Raw genomic sequence first — 23706 nt, 5'->3', positions numbered from 1 at the left:
AGCCCCTGAGCCCTAAAAAAATATGGCACTACTCATGCACAAATGCTTAGTCATGCCCAACGCGTATTTAGTAATTCTATGGCCGTCAGCGAGGTGCGACATTCCGAATCGAAAACAAAATGCCTGCTTGTGTCATGAAAGCATAAAAAACCTTGCAGATAAACATTGTAAAATGGATTGTGTAACTATTCATTGGTAAGCAAGAAAACATTTATTATGGCCGATTTCCCGTAGGGCTGAAGTTCCTCATTAATATCAAGATAACATGGTTTAAAATAATTAAAAAGTACAAGAAAGAAAAAATACAATTAATAAACGTGTAAAAAAGCAGTCTAGAGTTCAAAATCCAGTATGCATGTATTTAAAAAATAAAAAGTTTTGCAAGCTTAAATAGCATTTAAATATTTAAAAACTAGTATTTTTGACCCAATTTAATTTTACAAATGAATTTATGAGGACATATTAACTATATAGTCATAGAATCTAGATGGACTAAAAAAGTCCTGGAATGGCGACCCAGAACAGGCAGAAGTGTCTGCAGACCTTGGATGAGGTGGTCTGATGACATAAGACAGGTCGCGGGAAGTGGTTGGATGCGGTTGGGTCAGGATAGGGAGATGTGGAAACTTAAGGGCGTTGTTCACCATTGGACGAGAGACACCTGATGATGATGATGACTAACTGTAAAAAAGTCATGTGAAAACTTGTAGTTTTTAATGAATGGATAAATAAATGGTTAAATTTAATGTAAACTCATTTATTATTTTTTTTGCAGAAAAATAAAAATATTATTGATTTATAATAAAAAATATTGTGCATATTTACTACTATAAAAAGCTTTGAAGTAAACTATTCCTCTCTTGAGTAATAAATTGAGTAATAAGATTAATAATTGGTTCGTTACATCTGGCGACTTGCGCTCGCATTGCCTGTTTGATATCTTCCTTTACACCCTTATCTGCGCCACGAGTTCCTATTCTCCTTTGTCCTAAATGTTGTTGAGCATTTGGGAGAATATCCAGTACAATGCTTCCTCCTTGTTCACTCCACAAGTACATTAATTCTTCAAGTATATCAATATTAATTATATACGATTGGAAGAGTGGATAATGAAATACACCACGTTGACGAATTGCATCTAGGAGTCTGAGCAACAAAGCTTCTTCTTGGGGCCAATCTAGTTGTAACAATACGATCATATTTCCCGCAGCTAAGTCACTGATACTTCCTACTGCCTTAATGGAATGCAAAAGAAGCTTGGCGCAGTAATGAACGATTGCGGATTTAGTCAAAGGAAGGAAATGTAAATGTCTATGAGATCCACCGACAATTAGACATGGCTCTAATTGTCCTTCAAGTATAGGCATTTGCGTGAAAGCTGATAGAGCATGTTCCAAGCAAGTGGAATATTGGGACTGACAGTATGCTACGGAGGCTCGGGTCAAACTAGAAGCCAAGTTTACATCTGTTATTGGAGGCAGCGCCTCTTCAAACCTTCCTTTGTACAATGCAATTTCTTCCATAAACTTACCCAGCCATGGTTTTACTTGTAATTGATTTGTTAATTTTAAAAATTCTCTTTTAAGAATTTCATTTGAATGCAAAAGTTCCCAACAGTTAGCCGCGACTAGAAATATATTGGAAGCAGCTCCTGTAATCTCTATTTCACCTTTCCTTCTTTTTGACAGGGGCAAGTCAGGGTCAGAGAATGCTTCCAACAAGATTAAGTTTCCTCTATTAGCATTGTGTTCATGTAGTGCTCGTAGGAGGTGTATTGTTCCACAGTACATTGCTTGTCTGCAATCATCGTCATTTCGATGTGGTAAGAGTTTCTGAAAATAGCTGTCCTTACTTAAACTATTGGCATATGTAATCAAATAACTATCCCATCCCAACTGCTTTCCAGTCAGTTCTAAAACATCAAATAATTTCTGCCACGGTTCTATAATATCATTTTCTTTTCCCTCATATAAATAAGTATTATAAAAGTCTATTGCTCTTACTAAAAGTCGAACCAGGAGTCGTGGCGATTGTGGGGTTTCTAGTAAAGGAAGTGTTTCTACGACTAGCAACCTTGCATAGCAATTTTCAGAACTGTGTTTCTCAGCACTCAAAAGTGTTTCTACTAACCGCCCTCCATGAGTGGCTACTGCGTTCGGGAATCGCTTTAGTAACAATAGAAGGAGTCTGCAATGTTCCATAGTATCTTCACTGTGCTCTGCGCTAGCCAACAATATTTTATGTTGTACATCTGGTGATATTCTTTGAAACATCTGAGATAAAAAGTTGTTTTCTGGACCCTTCAATGATGCTGTAATGGCATCTATTTCGGGCCAAAGTTGATTAGGAATCTGGGGAGAATTGATTAAAATGCTAAAACAATCAGCACATTCCTGTAAGCGTCCAGCAGCCTTTTCCATCATATAAGCTTCAAAAAGCACATTAAAATTTGTGGGGAATAGTGTTTTGGCTGTCAGCATCCAAGCTTTTGCCGCAAATGGGTCAGTATTCAGATCTTCCTTCGCTCTCATTATAATATATTCTTCGTCACTCAATTCCATAGTTAAGGAAGACATTGTCAAAAATGACATTGGAATCAATGTTTTTCACCACGGTAGTGAAACCGCTTGATAAAAAGATAAGTATAAACTTGTTAATTCTACGTCAATATTAGTATAAATTTGAATTACAAAGAGTACATTTTAAGGTCTATGTGTTTGGCACTTTAACGTCTTGTTCTCTCTGCCCGTCATAACAATTTAACGATATCCGTAAATCTGTCTGTGAATTTAATCTATAAAAATAATCAAATAATGTTGTCAGTTGTTGTAATGTCTGACAACCAGAGACCCAGAGATTATTGCAGAGACCACCCAGAGACTACATATATAGACAACACCACAGATCAGACAAAAGCACAAGGCAAAATAACTGGGGGTTCATCGATTTTTTTATTCAGATAACGAATATAAATATACAATATTACTACTAATACAACTTTTATATTAATTAAATACATATAATTACATTTACGATTCCCATTAAGTTAAAAAAAACAATTCTTTTATACATAACGGGGTGTAACGTCTTACAATAGTTTGTTTATTATATTTTGAATTATTAATATTTTTAGGATAACATAAATTACAAATATATATTCGCTGTTTTTAATCAGTGTTAATCTTATTTTATAAAAGATTTTCGGAAAAAAGGTACTGTGTGTTGGTAAATGGTGTAATAAGGAATTTAAAAAAATAATTGAAAAAGCTGAAACACAGCAGGTTTCTGAAAAAATATTATTTCAAACCACGTAGTGAGAATTTGAATCGGGTTGCGGTCCCGAGGCTAGCGTTGCGGACTCACGGATCAGAGGTCCGAGGTTCGAGTCCCACTCTACCCCAACTCGATTTCCATTTTCTAATAGTGAGTTATTTACAAATCGTTGAAAATGGCCATCAAAATTGAAATATGTGGGCAAATTATAAGAGCGCTGATATTAACTTTTTATAAAAAAATTATTTTAAAAATTTAAAAAATGAAAAAGGGTGAATCAACAAATTTCTTCTTTAAATAAATAAAAAAAACATGTGACGTGATGCTGATAGTTATTATACATCTATCTAATTTAATCAAAAGTATGTAAAACGGAAAATCCATTGGGTATGATAAGGTCGCTGTGGAATATCTGAAGAGTGGTGGCCAGATCGTGGGCACATGGCTGCACAGACTTTTCAATCTCTGCCTAAAGGAAGGACATACGCCTTTGGATTGTAGGAGGGCAGTTGTCGTGCCTTTATATAAGGGAAAGGGATCTCGTGCGGAATGTGGAAACTATAGGGCAATCAGTCTTCTGAGTTCTGTCGGTAAACTGTATGGGAAAATTATAATCGAGAAAGTAAGAAGGGTGACGAAAGAAAAGTATGGGATGTGCAAGGAGCCTTTATGAGTGGACGTGGATGCACGAATCAAATTTTGCGCTGCGAATGCTAACGGAGAAGTTTTTGGTAAAAAGTCAGAAACTATTCTGCGCATTTGTCAATTTGCAAAAAGCGTTTGATAAAGTAGATAAAATGAAATTGTGGGGCGTGTTGGAAAAGTATGGAGTAAACAATAAACTTATACGTGCAGTATCGTCTCTCTATGAGGAGAGTTCAGCGTGTGTAAGAGTTAATGGGGGATTTACATTTTGGTTTGCGATCTCAAAAGGCGTGAAACAGGGATGCGTAATGTCACCATGGTTGTTTAATATATGCATGGACAACTATATGAAAGAGATAGAATGTATGGGTATTGGAGCAAAAATTGATAATTTTTCAGTAAGCTGTTTGTTGTATGCCGATGATGCAGTTCTGTTAGCAAGCAGCAAGGATGATTTGCAGTAAATAGTCTCTAGAATGTAGGATGTATGCCTGGAGAGCGAATTGGCGATGAACGAAAGTAAATCAAAAGTGATGGTATTTGAAAGGAATAGTGAGGTTACTGACAGCATAATAAATGTAAACAACGAATGTCTCGAGCAAGTAGAAGAATTTGTGTATCTGGGAAGCATGTTTTCAAAAGATGGAAGAATAGAAAAAGATGTTGAAAGAAGAGCGAATGCGGGCAACAAAATGAACGGAGTACTAAGCACAGTAATTTTTAATAAAAATATGTCAATCGAAGCTAAACTGGCAGTGCACAACGGAGTTTAAGTCTCAACACTTATGTATGGAAGTGAAACATGGAACTGGCAGAGGAAGGATAAAAGCCTAGTGAACGCGGTTGAAATGCGACCTCCTAGACGAATGAGTGGGAAATCAATGTATGACAGGGTTACGAATGATGAAATCAGGCGAGAGTGTAAATCTGCGTCAAGTATAATTGATAAGATTAAGAAAGGGTCTCTGAGATGGTATGGTCACGTAGAACGAATGGACGACGAAAGAATAGTAAAACAAGTAAATATGGCGAAAATGAACGGCAACGTGAGACGAGGACGACCAAGGAAGACGTGGCATGATCAGATAAACCTAAATCTTAATTCTGGTCATGTCAAAAGCAGACAGAACCGAAAGGTATGTATGACAAGATGTATGAATGTGGAAGAAGCTAGGAATGTATGTCAGGATAGACGTTCGTGGCGGTCCATTCTTTCTGCCTATCCCACAGGGAAATGACGTGATGGTAGTAGTAGTAGTAGTAGTAGTAATTTAATCAATATTTCAATCAAAAAAGAAAAATTTTTTTTTGAAAAAAAAATTGTATTACGGAGTATTAACGCAAGCACATTTTTTTATTATTTTAAATTCTTGAGCCGCGACGTGCTGCCACCGGTGGCAATTGTGGGAACCTCTGGTAATAATTTTTTTAACAATACAATGCGCTGGTGATACGCTTTTTCGTTCTGGGATGTAATCGTAGAATATTGATGTGCAAATCCCTTTGAAAAGTATTTATTTATTTTATTTATGCTTTATTAAGTTAGTTCATAACATTTTAAGAACTAATATAAACTTTTAATAATATTACAATATTTTTATCAAAATTTCTCAATTACATATTTTTTCAAATTAAATTTAAACATTTCAATTTTTCTATTTCTTTTATTTCTTCAGGTAACTCATTGTACAGCTTCAATCCCTTGTACAATGAGTTTTGAGATTCTGTTTTTTTCCTCATTGGTAATATTATCTTTTTTTTACCCCTTGTTTCATATGTATGACATTGTCGGTTAAATTTTATTATTGTTTTTATTTTATTCATCCCCTTAATTATTTTATGTATAAAAATTGCCACATTATATTTAATTTGTTGCTTTACTGTGAGCAAGCCAATTTATTTGTGCATTCTTTCAACATTAGATTTTTTTAAAAAGTATAATCCTCATTGCTTTATTTTGAAGAATTTGTATATTTTGAATTTCTCCTTCATTACATAAAAAAAGAATGGAAGAACAGTAATTTATGTGTGGACATATTATTGTTTTATATATAAGAATACTACTTTTTAAATCTATTACATTTCGTAATCTTCCTATAAATGAATTTTTTTGAATTAATTTTGTTACATATTGAGTATGTTTTTAAAAATTTAAATATCTATCCAAGTAGACCCCGAGATACTTTATTTCGACTACATATTTTAAATTCATATTATCAATATTGATTTTGTAACCCTGGGGTATTATTTTTTTCCCAATATTCATATATTATGTTTTTGATATATTTAATTTCAATTTATTTACTTTTAACCATTTTGATATATTTCCTAAATCGCAATTAATTTTATTTATCATTGTATAATAATTATCTCCTGATATGTAAACTAGTGCATCATCTGCAGAAAGTTAGATTTTACAATATTTTAGAGATTTACCGATGTCATTTATGTATATGATAAACAATATGGGCCCTAGCACTGAGCCTTGGGGTACTCCTAAATTATTTTCTATCAGATTTGAAATAATATTTTTAACTTTCGTTATTTGATATCTATTATTTAAGTAGCTTCGAAACCAATTTAAGGCATTTCCTATTATTCCAATTAATTTTAATTTTTCTAATATTCTTGTCAATAGTCTCAAATGCTTTTTTAAAGTCTAGAAAAACTGCTAATACATATTTATTTATGTCGATTTCTTCTTTCCAGATATCAATTACTGTATTAAGAGCTGTTTCACACGAATGATTGTTTCTGAATCCAGATTGCTCTGAAATAATTGTGTTCATTTTGTCTAGAAATTCAATAAGTTGATTTTTTACAATAAATTCCATCAGTTGTTCAAATTTTGGAAGCGTGTTGATAGGTCTAAGTAAGTAAGTATATTTCAATATTGTACATCTGTTCTGTCAATCATACTACAATGTTTTCCCCTTTTTGTGTACGAGTTTTTACTATTCATGGCGTTTTTGAAAAGCGTGTAGTGTAGCAATATAATCAAAATAGCAAAGTATTTTCTTCTTTCAGATTATACTACTCGTATACTAGAACAAACTTTTTATTGCATGAGTCGTTTTTATTTGCATGAAGTAATTCTTATATATTTGTCTCCATCGAAACCATGATGAAATATGACTCGAGTCCAGATGAAAAAATAAAAACCCGGTAACCCGTTTATGCAAAAAATCAATAAAATCAATTGCGGCTTTACAATAAACTATCCAACACGTCTTGCAGCTACAGAGCGCAAGAACGGTTGAGATTCTGGAAGAAATATAATAATATATATTCTTTGTATAGGTTTAATTTTATGTATCGCTATGGATGAAAAACACTGGTTTAGAAATATATTTTTTCATTTAATCGACTCATGTATTGATCAATTATCTAGTGCTAGCGCGTTCACAAAACTTACACAAATACATATTTACTGTACAGAATATTCATATGAAAACGTTAATATTAAATTTAAGTCAAATGTGCTCTATTTTTTTAATCCGTTTTGAATTAGAGCGAAAAAAACAATCAGTAAAGAAAATGTCAAATATTTATTAAATAGCAAAACCAAAAAGATCTGCCGCAAACGGCGAAAGAAAACTAGCCCTTTTATTACAATTCGAACAAAATATATTATTATAAATGAAAAATGTACTCGTGTAAAAATAAATTAACATATTACATTTTCTTAACTAATTGTATTTTTTTTCCTATACACAACATCCAACACGGATAAGAAAAAAATATATAAAACATGACCTTTTTAAAATCAACAACCTGTAGATTTTAAATGTGTTTGTGTAAGTTTTGCGAATGCGCCATCTCTAGTTAATCGACCAGTAAATAAATATTTGTCGCATGAGGCAAACTTGGCAGTTTACAATGGAGTCCTGGTGCCTGAGAGTGAGGTATAGAATTCGAAAAACAAAGATGAAAGTAAGCTGAATTCTGTCCAAATACAATCTCTCGGCGAATGTATGCTAAAACAGTATATTAAAGGTAAACATGTCAATTCATTTATTATGGATACGGCCTAAGTCAATTACAATAGTTACACGTAAGTACGAAGAAACATACGAGTATATGCAAGAAACTGAACAAAAAGAACATAAAACTATGTAGCAAAAAAAAACAAGGGCAACACAATAATGGTATACAATATATTCATAAACGCGATAAACATGTAAGATTTCGAGCCAAACCATACCAATCCATCTTAATCTATTGTATTAGTGGCGATGAGATCTATGAAAAGCCGGAAGATCTATACCAAAGAATTCCAAGTTGTGTGACGAATTGACTAATTTACACATTCTGGACATTGGGGCATAAAAACAAAAGTTGCTATTAGAAGATTCAATAAATAGCAAATTTTGACTATGTCGAGATTCTTGCATTATATAAGGCTGAGGACAAGTATTATCGACTAAATCAAGATCCTTGCAATATGATGGAGTGCTGTGTTGGTTTGAATATATAGAGCGAATGGATGGAAAAAAAACAGCTTAAGGGATTTACCACACCAATGCTTGTTAATGATTGAAGAAAATAAGGAATACCGAGAAAGACATGGCTTAACTTGAAAAAGACTGTCATTGATGAAGAAGACTGTCAAAGAATTTGTCATTCAAGTCAAAACTTAGACAAAAATTGATTTTTGTTTTTTACTCACACTTCGAGGTCTTTGGTAATCTTTAAATATAAACACGGTGAATATTTTGTTAATTATCTCTGTCTATTAAGTTAGTATTCTTTGTTTATTCTCTAATGTAAAAACATTTCAAAAAGTATATTGTTACGTGTTAAAGTAAAATACTAATTATTAAGTGTCCTCGGCACGGGTAACTCCAGTGAGGTCATATTATTTTTATTATTAATTATAGTTTGTAAGAGAAAAATATGAATGAATAAAATATAGTATTTTTATTAAGTTTGAGCAAGATTGTGTGTAACAACTTTTTTTCATTTAGGGTGAACGCTATGAATTTACACCTTTCTCATTTAATGTAATTCTTAACCTTGATTTGAGTTAGGGAGGTATAACCCTACACTCCAATAGTTAGATGCATTTATTGAAACAATAATTGAAGGCAAACCATATGAACTATGCAATGTCTTAATTGTTTAATGTCCCAACTTACCCTTGCACTCTGTAACTGCAAGACGTATAAGAATATTTGAAATCATGATTTTCAAGAAAAACGGCGCTATACTAAGAATCTAATATAATAATATTATTATAACGATCATAACATTTACCAAGTACCAGCAGTACATGGATGATGGACGTTGTCGAGTACCCGCTTTAGATAGCCATAATTGTCTATACTTGTAGTCGATGTTTTATCTAATCATTTTGTATCTATATCTATTGTATTTATCTTTGCTTTAATAATCTCCAGGAATTTTTTGTCAGGTGTCAGCTCGGTTTTTAAATTTATTCAACTTTAAAGAATGGATAAGTTATAACTTGACCTCTCAGGTGAAATTTCCATCTACCTATTAGCCGCTGGGCATAAAACAAGTTAGAATATTATTTGTGTGCCGGCAAGTTCACTAGTCACTTTCTTAAATTTAAATGTCCGCTTGCATTTAGTGTTCCTTTAATTTATCGTGATCGATACTAAATAATAATATAATAATTAATTTCAAACATAAATAAAGTTTATGTAATTTTGTATTTATCTTATCTGAATACCGGATTTATGATAACATCAGTAAGATGTCTTCATGTGCAGTAAGATGCAATTATTTTTGTATTTGAAATTTTATTCATAATGGCTTAGTAGGAATATCTACTATTTAATTATTTTTATAGGTTTCAGTTTGTTGAAAGGAGATAAATAATAAGATTAAAAAAAAACATATTTTTGTCTGCTGTCACACTTGAACCTTAATTGGATTAAACCACGGGACCTAATAATCTAATGATGCAGGTAAGGTTTTATTTGATTAGTGCAATAGCAACGCTTACAAAAGTAATTACAAAGTGAAAAAATTGTGGACAGAAATTATAATTAAGAAATTATAGTGTCTGCCCACAATTTTTTTTGTCTTAACATGACTTTTATTTTCAATATTTGTGTTTTTGTATATACCTTAGTAATTTTGGGGTATTCTCAAATGTTAATAAAAATAAACAAACTTTGCTATGAAATGAGAGTTGAACCTTGAACCTCAGGTTCGGAGTCTGTGACTTTACCATGGGACCACAACTTTAAAGTCCAATCTATTTGCCCATATTTTATGAATTGGACTTTGATATAAGAGCTTTAGCCATTAAAATATAATGAAGTATCTTACATCCAAATTCAACAGACATATCACATCTATTGCAATAACTAAAATTCAGTGAATTCTGGATCATTATTAAATCTTTAATCTTCACTTTCTAAAGAAAATGGGATTTGGAATTTTGATATTTGATTTACATTTTTTTATTGTATTTTTTTTAATAAGCATAAAATTACAAATGTTTTGCACATACATAATTAATAATAAAATTTCTACATCTCTACGTTCTCTAATGTTTAGAGAGTGTTACAAATGAATTGAAAATTTTTAATGGAATTCCTCCAGTAAATGTCTACCAAGCATTAAAATTCACAACTAATATGAAAATGTAAGTTACCTAATTGACGTACTACCTAATTTATTCTTAATGCTCACTTCTTGTCAAGCTTTTTACTAAAGAAAATGATATTCAAATACCATTTAAATGATAACTAAAGCAGTTTTTCCTATGCCATAAAGAATTTAACAAAATTCAACTTAATTTTACTATTACTAGATTTGAGTTCATACTCATAGATTAAATGAACAAAATCGAATGCTAACAAAATACGATCTTTCAGGCAAATGTGTCCTAAAAATATACACGATAGATGCACAAATGTTGAGATCCGTACATTATGTAAGATTGAGATAGCATTAACAACAAAGTCAAGAAAGGAGCTCTGTGTTGGTTTGGACATATAGAGGAATTATATAATATGCTCTATAAGTTATCCATTACAATAAAAATAATTAATAGTTGACAATCAATAAATTGACTGAGCACAGGCGCGTCTAGAGGTTAAGCTGTAAACTTTCTTATTTTCTTCTTCTTTTTCCACTCCCAAATTGAGCATGTGGACATCGCCAGACGCCTCCATAAGATCCTATCGTTATCCAGTATTTTTACCTCCTCCAACATCAATTCCGCGTCCCTTAATTTCGCTGAATAAAGCTGAAAGATCGCCATCAACGGTCTTCCAAGACGGCGCCCGTAGGTGAGAAAAGGAGATAAACATTTCAACACCTAAAACAAGACCCGAGATGGCCGTTCTTAAATTTGGGTCAAATGTCAATAATACGCTACTTTAAACTTAATGCTGAAAGTTATTAGAGTCGTTTTTTCTTTGCATTATTCGAATTGGATGCTCTTATCTCCCGAGTCTAGTAGAAGAAATCTAAAACGTTATGAACCTAAAACGCGTGCGCGAAAATTCAGACGTTTACTATGGGAACTAGACGCAACTAAACAAGCAGCATCCCGCGTATACAATGAATACTATCAAGGACAAGATACTTATATATTGAGTACATATGTTGATATAGGAAATACGCACACGTAGCTAGTAGCTATAGTCCTTAAAATATAGCTTGATTAGAATGACAGCTGTCAAACTAATTTCATTAGTGATGGGAAATTACTGATCACTGATCAAATCGATTTTATCAGTTATTTCATGCAATCATGAAACTCTGTTTCCAAAAATTGATATAAAAAACGCAAAAACAAGCCTATTATAGTGTGTTTAACACAATTATTCACCAAAAAATGAGACATTTATACCTTTTTCATGAACAACATCAAATGATTTTTTTTTTATTCGATCAATTTACATTGATCAATTTGTCCCATCTCTAACGTTTTTGAAAAATGGTGTAACCTTGTAAAAACATCGATAATAATTAGGTTTAGTTTAGTTTTTTTTTTGTTTTAAAGCTGATTTTATACATTAATGTTGATTTATGTTTCAAGCATTGTATTAAAAAAATTAATTAACACGCCGGATACAAATGATTTTTCGTGTGTCAATATAAATAACTCCTTTGACGTTACTACAAAGTTATGTCGTCACTTTTTCTCAGTGAGAATTTTAGGAATACATATTTGTAGATTTAAAAAAAAAGTGATATTTTTTTTAGTAAAATACATATTATTTTCAAGGGATGCGCCGCATCCACAGCATCTATGGACGGAACGCGCCTGATACCTGTATTTATTTGCTATGTTATTTTGGATTCGGTATAAAAAGGTTTAATAAGAGAAACTTCAAGAAACGCCTCAAACATTACTTTGTATTCCCAGAATCCTGAACTCCCTGTATTTTATTGATTTTATAATATATATTTTTATCATTTTTCTTTCCTTGGTTTCTATTTCTCTCTTCTTCCAAACTCATTATCTGATTCCACATTCCTCATCCTTTAATATGTATAACATAATGTACTTTTTAAAAATTAATATGTGTAAGCCTTATCTCCCCATTAAAAAAACAGCTGTTATTTTGAATTAATTGGGTTAATTAGTTTCATGTATGTATTATTTTGATTGTGCTATATATTTTCCTTTTTTAGTACAAATTTTTGAGCAACTCTTCTTTTGGCCAGTCTGTTTTTTGGTTGGCTGGAAGATATTTCTTTTAGCAATAAGTCCACCAAAGTAAAATTATGTCAAAAAATCTAATCAAGTGTATTTTATTTAAGGCTTCAAAAATGTTTCATTGGGCTTTTGGAGGAGTAAATGGTTCTGTGCCTCGTAATTTTGGACCGGAGTGTGCTTATTACATCACAGGAAAACAGCAAGTTATTGAAACCATCATAGTGGTTTCCATTTGTCTGTATTTCGCTGTAAGTTACTTACATATGAAGTAATTATATATATTTTGACACTGTGAAGCCATCACTGCTTTTGCCCCTGAAGTTTTCAATTTCTTCCAGTTGGTTCTGAATGGCTTTTGCATTAATTAATTCACAGTGGCAATATTTACATTCTGTCACTAGTATGATATTTTTGTTTTTTAACTATTAATACATTATTTAAGATTACCACCTTCCCAAAACTGGACATCCCTGAAGTAAAGCCTCATATACGAAAAGAACGAATTGGAAAGAGAATCCTTCTAGTGATGATGACATTGTTTTGGGGGATTGAAATTGGGTTTAAATTTTCGTCTCGAACTGTGATATATCTTTTAAATCCTTGCCATGTCACCACTGCTATCCAGGTGTGTAATGATATTTCTAATTAGGTATTTTATTAAAATATCAATTAAAATGAAATAATATAATGAGGAAGTTCAGTGACTTTTTTTTATTTGTAATAGAATATTAAACTAAGTAAAAAAAAATATATTTTTATGTATCGTATCAGCGCTATGATTTTTTAAACGTTTGTATTTCTGAAATAACTTCGCGTGTGACGTCAGAGGTTGTTCTATGACAGTTCTTCCGATTGGTTCGTTTACAGTGACTAAACCGGATATCCTTCAAAGCTCTCATATCATGAGATAGTTCATGTGAACCAGTGATGTCATTCAAAGTAGTGCGTTTTTGTTAAAATATATATTATTATTTTTCGTACATTTTTAAGAAATTTTACTGTACAATTTAATGCTCTAATTTTTACCACGCGCAAGAAAACATTTTTTGTATCCAATTTCCCATAGGGCTGAAGTTCCTCATTGTCATGATATTTTTCTAGATATTTCTTCTGGCAGCTCCTCCTAGTAAGTTTGCAACAGGAATGTTTCGCTTTCACATAAATTATTTTAATGGTCCTCTTTTGGCCATGCTTCTTCCAGAGACTGAGTCGAGAACGGTAAGACAAATTCAAGTAGCTGTATATTTAGTTGACCATACCATAATTGGTAGATAAAAATATTTCTCTGTTTGTTAAACATTTTTAATTAACAACTGGTTTTATCAATATTAAAAGAATTTATGGAATATAGATGTTCAAACATAAGCAGAATGGGGAATGTTAGTGTGTAAAATGGCCACTTAAACCAGCCAATGACTGGTACAAGCCCTGTAAATGCCTAGACTTCTATATTGTCCCTTCTATAAAATGTTCTTCATCTTGTTGTAATATATTATTTTTTAAATTTATTTTACTACCATCAAAATGCATAAAACATACGTATTTTAGATTGGAGCAGAAGCCGCGCTTTACTGGATTCAACATGGAATGATGTTAGTAATTCCATATTACCTTCTTCGATTAGGGGGTATGGTTTTTTTTATTATTTACAATGATTTAATTAATAATCTTATAATAAACTGTATTATTTATTATATTAATTCTAGGTGCCTATAATCTATCCAAGCTGACAGATTTTAAGTGGGAAATATTCAGCTACAGTATTAATCTGTTGTATCACTTTATAATACTACAAGGTTTTGCCATTGTAAGTATATTTATTATACAATAATGTTTTAAAATTCATTTTAACCGTAGAGTAATAACCTAATAAAGTTGCCCATACGGAGGAAAACATTCTATAATATATTATACTATATTGCAAGGCGCAAACCGAAACCGTCCATTACACCTTTGTTGTTAAACTTAAAACCAAACCAAAAATGTTGAACCCTTTTTTTCTATGCAATAGCCTCCCTCCCTTAGGCTTACTTCTTTAGAGAATTATTATTTAGAGATTTCAACCTTATTCTTTGTAGTTCTTTTAGTTATTTTAAAATAAAATTTTAATTGGGTTATAATTTTCATAAAAATGTAAGACTTTGTTTTTATACTTGTTTTGTGTCAGAAAATTAAAAAAAAAGTGTTTTTCAGCCATCCCAGGTAAACCTGAATCATATGCTGTGTCCCGCTGTAAAGGATCCTTTTGAAGGTTTATGGTATCGCATAGCATCTTGCTTCCACCAAGGTTTACTGTGTCCTTTGCTCTGTAAAATATTTTGCATTGTAGCACCATTCTTTATTGTCAAGTTTGGCCCGACTAAGGCCAAACCGTCGCTGGACTCTGACATGTCTTTAGTGAAACGTGTTACTGGAAGTAAAGAATGCCCGTCTTGTAAGAAGCCGCTGAACGTTTATGAAAGTAAAGCATCAGACCACACTCATAGTGATTAATTTAGGGACATTTATTTATTATCATATTTATTTAGTTCATTGACAATTTAATTGAAAGTTATTGATAATAAATATAAACAACTATAATAGAAGAAACAACATACTGAGATGACAAAATAATTATGTTTATCTGTTATCCTGAAATAACTTGTTTTTGCCACTCGGGTATATTATATAGGTCACAGTAACAGATTTTATTAAGTACAATTTATAAGTAGTACTAAACTACTACTATGTACTATATTTAGAAGTTGTAGTTTTGCTGTTTTAAACATCGCCGTCTGTTCTATAATAAGGTTTTACATTTAAAATGTTACATGCTATCATTTAAGATAAAGGATTGATGAATTGACTGTCAATTGGAAAAAATGTGTAGTAAGGGTTTAAAACTTTATGTATTAGAAAATCATGTTTGGAGTGTAGTAAATTAAGATTTTGCCTTATGAGACATTATTTTTCCAATCTAAATAATCACCTTTATAGTATCTATGTATATAATTATATAAAATTTGTAAATATAATTACACACCTCTTGTTGCATCTTTTTATTATACACATAGTTATTTATTCTAGAAATAAGATTTTGGTGGAAAGTACTAGACGAAGTCTCACAGATAGTAAGCCAATATTGCTATATTATATATTATTATAGTAGTAGTAAATTTGGAGAGCAAAACTGTTTGAAGTTTTACCTTTGCTTATTAGTTGTTACCAGAAGCATAGTCAAAATATGTGATTATTGTTTTTTATTTATAATTGAAGATACAAATTTGATGTTTTATGAGTTGAAATACACCTGACTATTGTTAAAAAGACTGAACATCTAATGCATGTTACTAGAGGGCTAATAATGAATATCCGCTAAGTTTGATGTAACAATATTTGAATTAAACATACGGAATTACATTTATTCATTTGTGCTCACAAGTTATCTGATAAATGATTAACACCCCATCTCAGTAATTTTAAACATGTATATTGTAATGAATAGCTTTTATGAGTTTAAACTATAATATTTAATCTAATAAGGCCCAGTTTTAAGCTTAAAATATAAAAATATTTTCAATAGAAAAATCATAAAAAATAAGTTTTTTCGTGTGTGGCGCTAGTGTCATATTTTAAGTAGTATTCCACGATTGTGCCATTCCACTACTAGTCCAACTGTGCAATAAAAGTTTATTGTAATTTGGCATCAAATTGTCCCGGAAAACTCTGATAATAATCAATAATAAGTAAACATATTTTTTGTATACCTTTTCCTATAAAAAAATCTGAACAACATGGCAAAGTGAATCGCAAAAAATAACTTACCGCTTAAGATTAAAATTTGAATTTAGATGTTTAATCAGGTGCCCTAAGAATTGGGCCTTAGATTTTGTAATGATTGAGTACTAATTAAAATGAATTCAATTGTATTTTTTGGTAATGTTCCCTTATAGGGAGCCATCCACCTAAAGTGAGAATGCATTGCAAGTACTATACTGTGGGAATAGTCAAATAAATTTATTTTCTTATTGTAAATCCTTATTTTCGTTTAACCTTTAATTTATTGTGAATTTAATTAAATTCACATTAAGCTAATTAGCTTGAATATTTTTAGCAACAATATTTTTAAGGAATGTTCAATGTTCAAACAAAGCAGAATGGTGAATGTTAGACAGTGTGTTAAGTGGCCACTTAAACCAACCAATGACAGGTCATATGCCCTGCAAATGCCTAGACTTCTATATTCCTCCTTATATACAATGTTCTTCATCTCTGTATATTTTTTAGCTCAAATGGTTAATTACTTGAAGCCAATGACCTTTCACATTAAATTTTATTTTTACAAATTTACCTGAAAATTATTTATACAACAAATTTCTTCCATCCTAATTTAACAATGTCTCGTAAACCAAAAAAATTGCTTTGTTCCGTTTCATTATCAGCTAAATCAACTTAAAAATTAAACTACATTAATTAAATTAAAAGGTATATTGATTGGTTTCTGTAATTGTTTTGTAATGTTTTTACATATTTGTTTAGTTCATTCATAAATTGTATGAATGAACTAAATTATTAATTAATTATCAACTTTGCGGATCCAAGACAAGAGACATTATTTTTTGTTAAATATCTGAAGTGCAAGTTATAAACCAGTTTTTAAAAAGTGGTCAGTCATATATGTATTTTGTTTTAAGATAGTAAAATTTTCCCTCTATATAATATTGTAAACCTGTTCTAAATCTGTTTTTATACTTATGTACCTATATAGTTTTCAAAATTAATGTTATTCTTTAAAAAGCAGCATTTATAATTTGTTTGTATTTTCTGATTTTTTAAAAACTTTGGTAAACATTTAAAGTTTACTAGAAAATGCGTAGAAATAAATCACGTATTTTATATATGTATGCCTTTTTTTGGATAGCAAATTTTAGTGAGTGTTTGAATATTTTTTCCATTTAAGAAACCATATAATTATGGTATGATAACACATTACCATTAGAGCAAATTTTTTGTTTAAAAAATAAACATTTGTGTTCTTATGGTTTTACCTAAACATTTCAATTTTGGGGGCCATTTTCAACAAGTTGTAAATTAATCACTATTATGAAACCGGAATCAAATTATGGTATAGTGGGGTGCCTTGGACATTTGATTCTTGAGTCCACGACACTAGCCACGGGACCACGACCGAATTTGTATATTATGTGTTCAAATAATAATAAATGTTGGTAATTCTGTCCCTAGGAGTTTTTGTCATAATTATTATATTTACATCGTCAGTTGAGACAAATACATGAAAAGATTGTTTTCTTTCTTTCTTCACTTATTATGCACATAATATTTCTAGTTTTCTAATCATTTCACTTAAATTTTAATTCCTAGGATATAAATTTCTACTGTAGGATAGAGCCTAACAAATATGGTATGTTTAAAAACATTTAGCTTTGATACTGAGTTGAGTTACTTTGCAAAATGTACATTACATATGGGGGGTACTATTTGCAAACCCGGCAAAATCCATCCTTCTTTATTTTGAGCACATCGCAATAAACTGATACAATTCTTAACTTCAACTTTTTATTATAATCAGTAAATGTTTTACACGTAAGCAGTGATGACATAAGCATGATTATGTTAAGAAACACTAGTGAAATAATACATTTAAATTATACATTCCAACTTTACAATACTCAAGTAGGTAGCCATGTTTGCAACAAACCCGACAATTTAAAAGTCAAGTTCTTACAAATAAAATCATATTTTTAACTGAAAATGTTATAATTATTGTAAAAAATTGTATTCTGGATAAGTTCCAATTAATATCTCGCTTTTTTAGATTTTGGATTTTGCCAGGTTTGCAAGTAGTACTAATTAGCTAGCAAGTAGCTAATTTTCAAGAAAGTTATATTTTACTATAATCATTTTTCAATGCAGTTTGCTTATTTTGATATTTAGTATTAATTGTATGAAACATTGGTAGTATTAATCTCCCCCAAAGAAATCCTCCTAAATATTGAATTATGTTAGGGTTTCCTAGGACAGCGGTGCCCGTATCTTAACGGCCGTAGTGAACGGTGATGCGGTGGATATCCGTCGTAACGTCGACTAGAGAGTGGTTTTCTAGGGAAACAGTGTTAAAAGGTGTTGATAACACCGTTTTCCTAAGAAACCACACTTTAGTCACCGTTACGACGGTTATTCCCGCATCACCGTTCACTACGGCCGTTAAAATACGGGCACCGCTGTCCTAGGAAACCCTAGCTTTAGTCTATTTCCTATAAATAATTTTAAAAAACAGGATGACAAGATAAGTTAAATATGGGTTTTTTTTAATAACTTTGACTATGTTCTAATCTTTACAGACGAGTGATGGATTTTCACCCTCTTAAGATATTATTTAGACTGATCTCTAATTTTTTTTAATATTTCATTAAAAGTTTTCCCCTAACTAAAAGAGATTTTAAAAAGTCTTAAGGTAGCTGTAGAGAAACCAGTTAAAATTCAATAAAATAAAAAAACTTTTTTCTTTTCCGATAATTTGGTGGGTAATTGAGACATGCTTATGGAGGGTGAATTATTTAATATTCATAAGAAATAATTACTACTAATCAATAGTTAAATTTGCAGCTCAAGTTTTTCTATTTAAAATATGTATGTACATATAGGTCCTTGTAATAATACTACACACATAGAAAATAATAATATTAAATTGTTCCAGTACTTGTACTAAAATTTCTAGACTTGTCTAGAAACTGTAGAATTTAATAGTAGAGTATTAAAATATTTAAATTGTATCCAAATTTTGAATGAGATGTATGTTGGAAAGCAACATTCTAAACATAAGCTTTGTTACTTCTTTCTTAACCTTGAAATTTTCTGTTCTTAACTTGTAATTTTTGCCAATTACTAAACACAATTTAAATAAAAACTTCAAAAAAATTTTGAGCATGCACTCAAAAGGGTTATTTTCATATTCTTCGATCTTATTTACAGATACTGTCCATATGTATAATTTAATAAGGTGGTGGACTATGTAAATTTATGTAGGTTGATACAGTCAAATGTTTTTCAAAGAGAACAGTTATTTAAAAAAAAAAAAATCAAGATATAAATAATTCATGGGTACTGATAAGTTTATCACAATACGTAGTTCATTTTCACTCACTAACAATCACAGTGTGTAGATTTGTTGTATTCTTACTCGCCAGATGCATGCAAGCATTCTCACGGTGAAATGTGTTTTAGCAAATTGGTCCACATTTATTGAATGATAGGAAAATAGTTTCACCGTTATTGTTTAAATAAAAATTTGAAAAAAAACAGATTATTTTTATTTTGTATCCTTTGGAAGTAAATAAAACTAAAATAATATGAATAAGTTGAAATATATTCTTTAATATAAGTTGGTACAGTACTAAAACTATAATCAATATCACCAAAAAAAAGCAATTCGTAATTTATGTACAGACAAACAGGTCTTAAGAAATTATTTTTTGATTAAGGTTATGATGTATTCATTATTTAAATTATAAAATATAACAAGAACTAACGAATTATGTTTTTTATCCATTGGAAGATTCGTCAATTAATAATAAATCCTCGAGCGTAATTGATTAAAAATAGTGAAACGTAATCAGCATAAACAAACCATCTGTTGATTGAATAATAAAAATTTTAGTAACTGAATAAACATTACATGTAACACGACTTTACCCTTGAATAATAAATTGAGATTCATTATTTTGTAAGACTCGAGAAAATTACATTTTTAAATTATAAAAGTAGTGCCACACCTACCTAGTTTTAGTACTATTAAATGCACACGAAAAACAATTACATACACAAAACTAATATTATTTGTAGTACTAGAAATGTTCCAATTCCAGAACCAATTTGTATTGCATATTTACACAAGCAAACTACATACTTGGATTCAGCTAGGTGTCACCAATATATATTATTGACAATAAATGACTAGACTTGGCATTAAAAAAATCTTAATGTACCCTAACATCTTTGGCTCCAAAATATAATTATATAAATTTCTGGATGTTACATTTTTATTGAATAATATTTAGAATATACATAATAAAATAATAGCATACATTAATATTATTAACAACTTGATAATAATAATATCAGTCAAATTGTCTTAAATTTCCTAAGTTTTTATCTCAAAACAGATTTGGTAAGTATCTATGGTACACGAAAAGATATAAGATAAACTTTTTACCCAATGTTTGCCAGATTTGCATTGAATTTCATTTTTCAGTTGAAATACACAGCAAAAATTGGCCAACATAAATCTATAATGCATATAGCCCGGCAAAGATAAAAAATGATGGCCAATAGGGCCCTGATTACAATGGGAATTTAACAGAGTTATCTTCAATTGTCTATAAAGTAAAATCGAATTTTCTGTCTGAAAATGTGTATATTTGCACGAAAATTTTAAGTCTCCTAACCTGTAATCATAGAATTAAGAATAGTACAGAAACCGCATATGCACATAAAACAGAAGACGACTAAACTACTCATAAATTAGTAGGTTTACATTTTAACCCATTAGTTTCTTTGTAGACGTCGCTCAGTACGCAACTCCTGATTTGAATTCAACTATGCCGTGTTGTGTCCTTTAAAGTGTAGAAATACTGCTAGGATCTTAAAGAAACAGGACGGTATCACATTTCATGTGTAATTAGCAAACTAATGTTTAATGTGGGAGGGTCCGATGTCTTGCAGGGTACCCGCTGGCACAGCGCGGGTTTAAACTGTGTAACTCGGTTATGGCGGCTGCCGTGGTGTAGTGGTTAAGACACTTGACTCACACACAGAAGGTTCTGGGTTCGATTCCCGGTGAGAACACAAAAAAAAATAAAGTGTGATTTTTCTCAAGCCTGGGTGTACTGTGCTGTAATTCACCACTGTAATTGGGCCTCAGGGCCTGTTGTGGTGCAAAAAAATTGTCATTAGTAACAATATTAAAGTGATCAATTAACTATTTTAAGTAGCAAATGCATTACTTAAAAATTAAATCTGTCAGATTGTCGAAGAAACATAATGGAAATTTCGTTATTGTTGCTGGCCCTGGGGTAGTAATTTTTTTTACCCTACTTTGCTCATCTAAAAAGAAAAATAATGAAAATTGGACCATGGATTAAACAACTCTGTGGTGGACATTTGACCGACATTATCTTCAAAACATTAAATATTATTTAACATGATATAAAAATATCCGTTTTACGTAAAATAAAATTTGTTTTATATTTTAAGTTCATTAATTCAATTACTCTTATTAAATGACCCTTTATTTATCTACTCTGTTGTGTCAATCAATATTTCCGCGTGCAAAATAAAATTTTAGAGAAATTGACAGATTGCTTTTTTTTACCTTACATTTGTGTTATGTTTTTTTTCCCATTGTGCAACATTACGCGGCGACATCACGAATGCGCGCGGCGAAAGTGGGTCATAGTGGGGGAATTATTGGACACAGTCCGATGTATTCAAATATGATTCTACGCTCCTTCTAGACTATTCTTAATTCTATGCCTGTAATTTGTAATATTCAATTTTTCATATGGAAAATGCAATTTTATAGGCAATTGAAGATAACTCTGTGGAATTCCTATTGTAATTGGGGCTCAGAGGAGAATAAACAATTGTTTTTGGGACAAAATGTACTAGTATATTATTTAATTCTTAATTTTGAATCAACAAATATGAATTTCACAAAAGTCATTGACATAGGTCGAAAAATGTCTGCCCTTAATAAGTTTCCAATTTTACTGCAATACAATGCAATACAGGCTTGTACATTTCTGTAGATTGGAGTTGATTGTACTTAATTAACAAATTTACCTATTTGTTTTATTTATTAAAAATTCACATGCAATTATGTACCTAATAGATTGAGTTTCTCTTCTCTATTGACATTTCTTGGTGGAACTGCATTTTAATTACAATAAAAAAAACACTGTATTTAATTTTTTGCACTTTTATTCATAATTTTTACCAGTGACCGGGTCTCACTGTGACTGACATCATAAGACTGGTGGGAGAATAACAAATGCTTATGTTATATACAAATGAAAGCTGGGGTTGTTAATCATGATTTCATATAATTATGGGAATAAACAATAAATTTAAGCAAGCTTAAGTAGGTATTATGTGAATTTAAGTATTGTTTAAATGTATGTAATAAGAACAGATGTAAAAAAAAAAAGATATATATATGGCACTGAAGATGTTAACAGAATGGACAATTCCAGAATACCTTACATTGCAGCTAAGGAAATTCCACCTGGTACAGTCGAAAAGATGGAGAGACAATTGGAACTTAATGTCCCAAGAGTAGCAGCTGAAGCTGAAGAAGTTTTATGGTAACCATGATTAAATTTTGTAAACACTATAACAAGAGCCCCTGGTTGATAGTTCTCTCCAATGCGCAAATAATTTAATTAGGAACTAGAAAACAGAGGCGAGTGTTCTACAGCATTCTGTAATAATGAAAATTTGGATAATCGTTAATTAATAATAAAGATAAAAGGAAAAGAGATGCTATCTCAGGGCTCATAATCAATTATGCTGTGGATCATACAGAGCCCGAGTACACGAGGCAAACGGGAAGATCGTTCAAAAGACTTCCAATATTGGAGAAATGGGGAAAGAAAGGAAAACTCCGCATTTTCAAACCACCTTATAGAATCAAATTATATTTTTGATAAAAATATTCATGTTAAATTTCTTTGCACATGCAGCAAAAGTAATAAAAAATTGATAAACTTAAAATTTTGGAAATAAACTCCTTAAAGAATCGCATTAATAAAATAATATTATCAATCAGATAACACACATTAATTCTCCATTAAATTACAAACATTTTCCATTAGAATGAACTGCTGGGAATTTTGCTTTCAGAGAAATAACCAAGTACCCTCTGGGGTACTTACTTCGTACTGGGTCACGGCTGGAGCGCACATTCGAAGGAACTATTAACCAGCTGCTCCGGTTACAAATTTTGAATACATTAGATTGAAATACGTTTTTACAAAAAAAATTATTTATAGTTCCTTATTATATACATTCAAACAACACTTAAATTCACATAATTATTGTTACATAACACTTAAATTTGTTTAATTTAGTTTATTCCAATGGTT

At 30.9% G+C, this 23706-nt stretch overlaps 2 protein-coding genes across 2 annotated transcripts; one reads left to right on the top strand and one right to left on the bottom strand.

The window, feature by feature from the left end:
• Window positions 1-741: 741 nt before the first annotated feature.
• Window positions 742-2869, bottom strand: IntS10 (integrator complex subunit 10). Its single transcript, XM_088238763.1, has one exon. The coding sequence runs from the start codon at window positions 2589-2591 to the stop codon at window positions 828-830; it is 1764 nt and encodes a 587-aa protein (XP_088094889.1). The 5' UTR covers window positions 2592-2869; the 3' UTR covers window positions 742-827.
• Window positions 2870-9299: 6430 nt separating this feature from the next.
• Window positions 9300-18494, top strand: LOC148273397 (transmembrane protein 164). The gene is made up of 8 exons (XM_088238765.1): window positions 9300-9397; window positions 9734-9851; window positions 12670-12813; window positions 13008-13190; window positions 13667-13783; window positions 14114-14192; window positions 14272-14372; window positions 14759-18494. Exons 2-8 carry the CDS (start codon window positions 9843-9845, stop codon window positions 15056-15058), a joined length of 933 nt encoding a protein of 310 aa, XP_088094891.1. The 5' UTR covers window positions 9300-9397; window positions 9734-9842; the 3' UTR covers window positions 15059-18494.
• Window positions 18495-23706: the final 5212 nt, after the last annotated feature.

The sequence above is a fragment of the Micrasema longulum genome, unplaced genomic scaffold (assembly GCF_059751315.1).
Source record: "Micrasema longulum isolate JH-2025_06_02 unplaced genomic scaffold, ASM5975131v1 h1tg001962l, whole genome shotgun sequence".
In the NCBI taxonomy this organism is placed as follows: Eukaryota; Metazoa; Arthropoda; class Insecta; order Trichoptera; family Brachycentridae; genus Micrasema; species Micrasema longulum.
Note: the sequence above shows the minus strand (reverse complement) of the source record. Positions and strands in the feature narration are given on the sequence as shown.

What these genes read in the sequence shown, in the direction of transcription:
- LOC148273397 (XM_088238765.1), top strand. An exon ending in TTACCTTCTTCGATTAGGGG is followed by an intron (nt 14,193 to 14,271) that starts GTATGGTTTTTT and finishes TATTAATTCTAG; the next exon opens with GTGCCTATAATCTATCCAAG. An exon ending in TACTACAAGGTTTTGCCATT is followed by an intron (nt 14,373 to 14,758) that starts GTAAGTATATTT and finishes AGTGTTTTTCAG; the next exon opens with CCATCCCAGGTAAACCTGAA.
- IntS10 (XM_088238763.1), bottom strand. Translation starts at nt 2,591, where the DNA reads ATGTCATTTTTGACAATGTCTTCCTTAACTATGGAATTGAGTGACGAA.